Raw genomic sequence first — 8,524 nt, 5'->3', positions numbered from 1 at the left:
TCCATAATTGTGCTATAAACCCTTGCTACATCCTTGGAACGAATTGGTGATGGTTGTTTTTATTCTATTAACACAAGAATATTTTTACAACGTAACCATACTGTTATGAACTAAGATTGGTTATGAAAATTACATTGTCATTTTACAAATGATAGAGAATAGCGGTTTGTAATCGACCTCAATGACGAAAAATTTGGGGCATTGATGATTCAGACAAGGATATAAAGGGTAGTAGTTGCGGCAGCAGCTATGACAATAAAAAAAGACAAGATACACAATAAAAAAAATAAAATATTTATTACAGGTAAAGATAAAAAATAAATAATATTAACATTATAATGATTAATTCATTAGAAATGAATTATTTAATCATTACATTTCCAGATATAGGATTTGTATATTTGATGTTACCTTTGCGAAGTATTGACCTTACATTATCTATATACTTATTTAACCTTAAATACGAATACTATTAGTAAACCTTTTATCTCAATTACTTTGCCTTATTTCAATGTTTTAGCAGATTCAAGACCGCCTTTAAGTGTATGGTTCCGTATTAATAAGTATAAAGGAACTCTTATATTTGCTGAAGGTTTTGATTTTACGACATATAAAATTATATGCATATATACATTACTTTTAAGTACTACCAAATATTAAAAATTAAAAAGTGTTTCCTCAATTGCTTTTTCTGATTTCCATGCTTCAGCAGATTCAGGATTGCTTGAAAGTACTTTCATTTTCTTTGTTGAATGTTTTGACTTATTATCTGAATACTTGCGTTTTCTCGACTTTTTATGTGCGTCATATTCAGTTTCAATGGTAATGTTTTCTTCGTCTTTTTCTTCTTTCAAATGTTTTTTTAGCTTTTTATGTTTTTTTCTGTTTTCATCTTGCATCATTAATATTTCAGTTTCATTTTCTTTTAACTGGTTTGCAACAAAATGCGGTTGTTTAAGAGCTCTTTTAAAATCCGAGCCAAATAATGGATGACGACAATTAGCTTCCGGTAAAAAGGCAAAATTTGGTTGATTTTTTGTTAGAGAAACATCGTCCTGCAAATGCAACTTTGGAATTCTTTTCCGAAAATTTATAATACCATTAAGATTAAGATTATTTATTACATAATTGTCTTGTTGCAGGGACATTACAGTGACTTTATTTACGTTGTTTTCAATACTTCCACAATAAGTATTATCATTAATTTTGATTTTACATTTACTACCTAATGTAATTTCATTTTTTGTTAAGGTCTTAACATCAATTTTCTGTGGCCATTTAAGAATCCATATTTCATCATCATTTGATATTATAGAATTTTTCTGATTTTTATTTAAAACTGGTTTTAAATTGTCATTCCCTTTGGAAATTGTTTTAAATATTGTTGAATAAGTTGTTTTTTCTTTCTTCCGATGTTCCTCATGAATTGATTCATTTTCATCTTCGAAATTATTCCCATTAACAAATGTTAAACTTTGTTGCAAAGATTTTCTTTCAATATGCTTTTTATTTGTATTTTCCTCGTTACTAGAAATATCCTCACTACTAATGCTATCACGAGAAATTGCTTCTGATTTTATTTTATTTGCATTTTTTGTATAATCTTGTTGGGTCTTTAATTTTTCACTTTTATTATCAGTATCATTGTGATTATACATTACATATTTTTCATTTTTGTTTTGTCCAAAATTAGCTTCAGATGTTTCTGAAGCACTGTCTTCATTAACTATATGCCTATTTACTGATTCATTTAAATGATGATTACTTTTTTTCTGCTTATTTATTTCAGATGATTTAGGCAATATTTCATTTTCGCTTTGATTATTCAAATCAAAACTAGATTTAGAATATTTCTTTTTTACTTTTATATTCTTGTCAGTTATTTCTTGTTTGACTTTTATATCCAAATAATATTCATCATCATAATTATCAGGATGTATTGATGAAATTTGAGATACATCAATACTAACATCTTTGCCTTTCCTGTCTTTCTTTTTATAAAAATCTGTATCACTTTCAACTTCTATTTTAATTCGTTTTTTCTTGGGACTGTTATTCTCATCACTGTCATTTAGATACTGTTTAACTTTTCTCTTATTACTCTTTTCAAATTCCGTTTTAATAGTCTGATTATTTTCTTTTTTTCTGATTTTTTCTAGGCCATCATTTTCATCCTTCTTGTTATGATTAATTTCTTCTGAACTATTATCATTATTAATGGATAGCCTATTTTTCTTTTTATTCTTTTTTCCCAAATTAGGGGATTCTGTATCACCTTCTTTCTTAATACAAGAAATGTTATTACCTATAACGCTAATTAATGAGTCATTAATTTCACTATTATTTTTTCCATGTGTAGATTTTTTAGGTGATTTATGTAATTTTTCACAATCGTTTTGGTAGCTTAAATCAAGACTAGATATAGAATTACCCTTATTATCATCCTTTTGATAGTCGTTTATTTTTTCGGTTTTCTCATTAATAGATTTATTCTTCTTATTTTTCTTTTTACTTAGATCCAAATCCAGCAGCTCTGTATATTTGTCTTTTTTACTATACGTAACTCCATCAATAATATGGCTATTTATTGACTCATTCAAATCACTGTGATTTTTCTTGTTCTTAGATTTTTTAGATGATTTAGGCAATTCTTCACATATACTTTGTTTATTCAAATCACTTTCAAACTCAATTTTATGTAGTTTTTTCTTGGGACTATCACTATTGTTAACATCAGTTAGATGTTTAGTTTTCCGTTTATTATCACTTTGTTTCAATTCAGTTTCCAGGGCTTGATCACTTCCATGATTATTTACAAAAACATCCTTTTTTATTTTTTTCTTACAAGTTTTACTTGAGTCTGAATCACTTTGATGTTTGTTAATAGTCTTCATATCTCTGGAAATAATAAAACTAATTAATATTTTTAATTTAAGATAACATTGGAGCTCTTTCTGAGGCGCCATTTTTTTAAATTAAAATATCTTTATTCCAAGGACCAATTAGAATTAAATTTTTAATAAACTAAGTCACTTATTACAAATTTAATTTATAATAGTCCAAAAAACAGTAAGTTGCGAAACTATCAAATTAAAATATTAAGTTAAGAAATAGGCTTAGAAAAATGGCACCTCAGATCTGATTCCATTATGAGAAGTAATACAGGTGTATTTGTAAAGCTCATCATAGTCATATAACCCACTTGAATTTGTTGTAATGTGATAGTCAGAGATATTGGTTACCTGTCGTTGCTAAAATGAATGTATCATAAAGTAATAAATCAGCCTGGAAGATGATATCAAAGATTTTTTTGGTTATATAATATATTGATTACCAAAATCCAATTCTTTAAAGTTAGTGTTAGTATACATTAATACAGCATCAAAAAATTTTTTTCGCTCAATAACAATTTATATCACCAAAAAATAAAAAAAATAAATTTATGTTCTCGAAAACAAAATAACAAACTGTATAATTTTTACTGTTATTATTATTTGTATTAGGGATACTACAAAGTAGAAGGTATGTAAATACTTATTATTATATAGTATTGTTTATATATATTAGCGACCTGCCCAGGTAGATAGAATATAAATTTGTATTTTAATTAGTACTTTATTGAGACACTACTTGTATCCCGCAGTTTTGCCCGCGTACATAAATTTATAAATTATCCTATCTGTTAAGTTAGGACATAACCTACCCATGTACCAAATTTCCATTCACCCATTATTATTATTGAGTAGCAAACATACATTTCTCACAAACTTTCACATTTATAATAGTAGTACTCGAAGTTGAAGTATAATACAATTCATGTTCCTTAATTATAGAACCTTAAATATTTAATAAATCTGTTTTAGTTATTGTAGTGTTGCCTTTTTATGTTTTATATACAAGGTGCAATCGAAATATTTTATCACACGTTATCACCTATGAAGAGAGTGTCCTACTGGCGAAAAGGAACATTATCACTAAAGACACAAACAACTAAGGAATTAATTTTGAGAAATATTGAAATTAAGATTATTTTTATATAAGAAGATACATATGATTAATTTCCAGTTAATCAGTTAAAAAATTTTTTAAAAATCCTTTCTTATTACTTATGCAGGTCATAAAAGGAATTTAGATTAAAAAATTTAGATTCTTTGGTATTTCTCGCTTTAAGAGTTTCAGCTGTGCATTGATGTTATTACCATTCAAGTGTATTTAAATTCATTCTTTCGACCATAAGGATACATGTTTTGTTTACATTTGTATAACAATTTCTATATTGCCATGTGATCCTCACACAGAATGGATAGGGGAGAAGGGATCGTTAGTAATGGAGATTAGTAGCCCCATTGCTAGCAATATACACTGTCAGGTCGAGGGAGGGAGACTTTATACAAAAGTCGATTCCTTGGGTACCTCTATCCCAGTCGTGTTTCAACCGTGAAGCAGTTGTGTTTGCATGGCTGTGTTTTGGTTGGAAGGTTGGGATATGGCGTGAATTTACTGGGTACAGAGGAATAACACCTGAGTCCTCAGGAATGGCAACGCATGGGGGGTATCATGGGCGAAACAGTATACTCTGTTATGTCCATGATACTGCTCATGTCTATAGGCGACGGTTACCACTTTCCGTCATGTGGGCCGTCAGCTTGTTTGCCATTCTAAGTTGTATAAAAAAAAAACCTCTTTGTGGCTCCCTCTGGAAAACATTGTGATTGATTTATTGTTAGATTCGTCACAGTTGGATGACTGATTTGCTTCACCCTCACCTATTATCCCTCACTGGTGCCCCGCCAGTGTATACCGATAGCGCAGGCGGGGTTACCATTCCATTATTATGTAATAAAAAAAAAGACAACAAATGAGCTACTCCTTTCTTTCCCGTGGATGTTATAAAAGAAGACCAAGGAAATTTAATAGTTGATGGACGGATGTTAAAGAATGGGAGACTTAATGGTCGAGGAATAAGCCACAGTATCCCTCTTAAAACATGAACAAAGCCTAACTGCAGTTGCTAATGTTAATACTTTTTGGTTTGTCTAAGATTATAATGTGGTGTGACACCTATTGAGACTGTTGCCTAGTAATTGTTGATTGTTGTTTATTACAAAATAGAAAATTAGTAGATGTATAAATATTTTGTTTATTTTTGTTAATGGTGCAATAAAAAGTTAAATAAATAAATATTATTTGATATAAACAGCGAGTGATATTGTATGTTCGTTTATATATATTGTGTTACTTGTTTCAACTTCATAAACTGTATAAGTAAAATCTACTGACAAATCTGCTAATTCATACTACCAACCCTTGAACAGTTCCCTTACTGTTTAAGGTGAAAGGTTCAAGGTATGAATATATTTAAGTGGTTACAGGGGTAGGTTGCTGAAGATGAATTTTACCAAGATACAGATTACCAAACTTGAAAACCATAACTGGATACAATAGAAGTATCGGATCACTGCTTTGCTAAGGGATATCGACGGATTTCACAATATTGTTGAAGATAAAATACAACGACCTTCTCTGCTGACAGAAGCTGCTATGCAAGTGGCTGGAGCTGTTGCATCAGCTGATGGAGATAGGACTATTATGACTTCCTGCTAAGTTCAATGACTATATTATGAACACCAAATGGACTGGTTACTCAGAACTTGCTATAAAGAAGCGATACAATGTCCAGAAAGTAAGCTATGGAAAGTGAAAATTCTTCTTTAAAAGAAAAAGGAAGTTGGATTTTAACAGAACTATCAAAAAATAGGAAAGCTATTTCATGCAAATGGGTCTTTAAAGTGAAACTTAATGCAGATGAAACAGTTGCTAAGTATAAATCCAGACTTGTCATAAAGGGATTTCGATAGAAGAAAGGCATTGATTACTATCAGACATTTAGCCCAGTAGCTAAGATGGCAACAATTAGAGCTATCTTGAGTATCATGGCTAGTGAGGAAATGTATATGATGCAGTTTGATGTTTCAACTGCTTTCTTGTATTATTCCTTGGATGAGATCTTTATGGACTGAACATACACACTGGACACATATGTTTACTAAAAGTATGGCTTGAAACAAGCTCCAAGATGTTGAAATAAACGGATACTCGATTTCTTCAAGAGTGTGGATTTCAAAGCTTGTGATGCAGATCCTTTTTGTAAGAGACAAGATAAAGGGAAGATTATTGTAGCTTTGTATGTGGATGACAGCTTGGTGGCAGGATTTTCACAGATGCTAGTAGATGAATTGTTTGAAGATCTGAAAGGTACCTTCAGAATCACTATGAAGCCTGCATACTATTTTTTGGGAATAGAGATAGAAAAAAGAGAAGACAGCCTACTGATAGCCCAAGCTGGATACACAAGAAAATTTTTGAAGCATTTTGGTATGGAAGATTGACGACCTGTCATGACGCCCATAATTAAGGATGATGTGGAACAAAAGCACAAAACATGTGATTTGACTCCAATCCTGGATAATTATTGGCAGATTGTTGGTGCATTAGCTTACCTTATGGTTGGCACACATCCAAATATGCTGTAAGTGTTGTATCACGGAATTTAGAAAAACCAACTGAGACAGACTGCATTATGGTGAAACATATTATGCATTATTTCAAATATGCTCCTGAAGCTGGAATTTTGTACAAGAAATATTACAAGAACAAAGTTTTGGAAAGCTATAGTGATTTAGATCATGGAGGTTGTATTACAACAGGAAAATCAACATCAGGAGTACTATGCCTGTATGCGGGTGGTCCTATCTTATGGTTAAGCCAAAAACAGTGCAGCAATTCCTACAATGGAAGCGGAAATAGTTGCTGCTAGCAAAGCAGCTAAGGAATGTATTTGGCTAACTAGATTGTTTCGAGAATTGGTAGGCTTCAAAGAACTTCCTGTGTTGAATGTGGATAATGATAACCTGCTATTAGATTAACTAAGAATCCAGAATTCCACAAGAGAACTAAACATATTCGGATCCATCACTTCTCTGTTCCTAAACTTGTTATAGCTAGAGAGCTAGTGATAAAGGAAGTTGACACTGGACTGCAGTTGGCAGATATATTCACAAAACCTCTGCCTAGACCTCGTTTATGGAAATTCCTAGCGTCAATAGGTCTCCACAACGAGAGAAGAGCTAACCTGTCTGCGAATTGTAGCAACTATTGGTAAAGCACTGATATAAGATAAAGAAGCCTTTATTCTGCGCTTAATATTATACAAAATTTACTTTTTTTTTATTTATTAATTAATATTGCATGCATACATTATACAATAATTAAAAAAAAAAAAATATATATATATATATATAATGTATGCATGCAATATTAAGCACTGATATAATAATAATAAAAATATTTAAAAAATAAAATACATAAATATTATTAGATATATTACACAATGTCATTTTGTTCCAAACTAAGGTTGTACTATCGACACAAATACTAGAAAACTACTAAGAAAACACCCAAAATATATAAGCATATTTGAGAATGTCAAATATTTGTATTGTGCGAGATCATCCAATGATGAAGTTGTACATTAATCTGCTACAGTACCGACGTCTTTGTTAGTCACCATTAGATTTCTGTGTTAGTTTTATTATTGATATGTGCATTTTTAAATTATGAGTTTATCTTATAAGTTTAAATAATATTATTTCAATCACTATAATTAATACAAATACCAACTAATATATGAACTAATCAAATAAAATTAATTTTAAATTATTAACCTTTTTATATGATAGCCCAAAAGTAACAATATTTTCGTTTCATGTTTGTGTATGGATTTCTTCATTCCATCATAATTTTTAAATACTTGAACAGATTTGGAAATATAAGGAATGTTAGAACTGTTAGATCATGCTCAATGAAATAATTCGATTTTGGGCAAGACAATTGTGTTTTCCAATTTTGTGGAGCAAAATGTACTTAATCTTTAAATGATTAACCTTTATAACCAATATATTAATTCGAACATTACTACTAATTGCAATCTGTATTATACGAGGTATCACAATTTTATGTATTAGACTTACATGCTGTCACTATCAGAACTTTCATCTGTAGTTTTTGTCCATGTGAAACTGTCATCTGAAGAGGAATCCATGCACAAAGCTTCCAGTATGATTGTATATTTTATAAAATTTTAACTGAAAAACAAGATTCTGATCAGGAAAATCTTGTGAGATGAATAAATTAAAATTATAAAATTTTTAAATTACACATGCGGAATTAAAAACAGATGAGTATATAACCAATGATGCAAGAAAATAGGTTATATGTATTTTAGTCAAGGATGCGATACATCGATTTTTCAAACATCGATATATTATTCATAAACATCGATATTATAGCATCAATGTTATAACATCAATGTTGAAACTTTAAACATCGATGATACATCGTATTTCATGAGCGATATTTTATGAACAATTCTTAATCATAGCGTCATTTTTCGTCCCGTGATTTACATCTATAGTCATAAAGAAATACTTACTAAATAAAAGAATAAAAGGTTAATCTATTACAT

The 8,524-nt window shown here is 30.0% G+C and overlaps 1 protein-coding gene across 2 annotated transcripts; it reads right to left on the bottom strand.

Annotated features, from left to right (window-relative positions):
* Positions 1–273: 273 nt before the first annotated feature.
* On the bottom strand, positions 274–8,291 carry LOC113520837 (myb-like protein X). Of its 2 annotated transcripts, none has more exons than XM_026906254.3 (2): positions 8,031–8,291; positions 274–2,898 (listed from the first exon to the last, which is right to left on the bottom strand). In XM_026906254.3, the coding sequence occupies exons 1-2, from the start codon at positions 8,099–8,101 to the stop codon at positions 657–659; spliced, it is 2,313 nt and encodes a 770-aa protein (XP_026762055.1). In that variant the 5' UTR covers positions 8,102–8,291; the 3' UTR covers positions 274–656. The 2 variants fall into 2 exon arrangements, with proteins under 2 accessions (XP_026762055.1, XP_031767382.2); XM_031911522.2 differs by lacking the exon at positions 8,031–8,291 and adding an exon at positions 7,725–8,012.
* Between the last annotated feature and the right edge of the window lie 233 nt (positions 8,292–8,524).

Source organism: Galleria mellonella, unplaced genomic scaffold (genome assembly GCF_026898425.1).
Source record: "Galleria mellonella isolate WM207_F2 unplaced genomic scaffold, CSIRO_AGI_GalMel_v1 utg33, whole genome shotgun sequence".
Taxonomy (NCBI): domain Eukaryota; kingdom Metazoa; phylum Arthropoda; class Insecta; order Lepidoptera; family Pyralidae; genus Galleria; species Galleria mellonella.
This window is presented reverse-complemented; position numbering and strand designations above follow the sequence as displayed.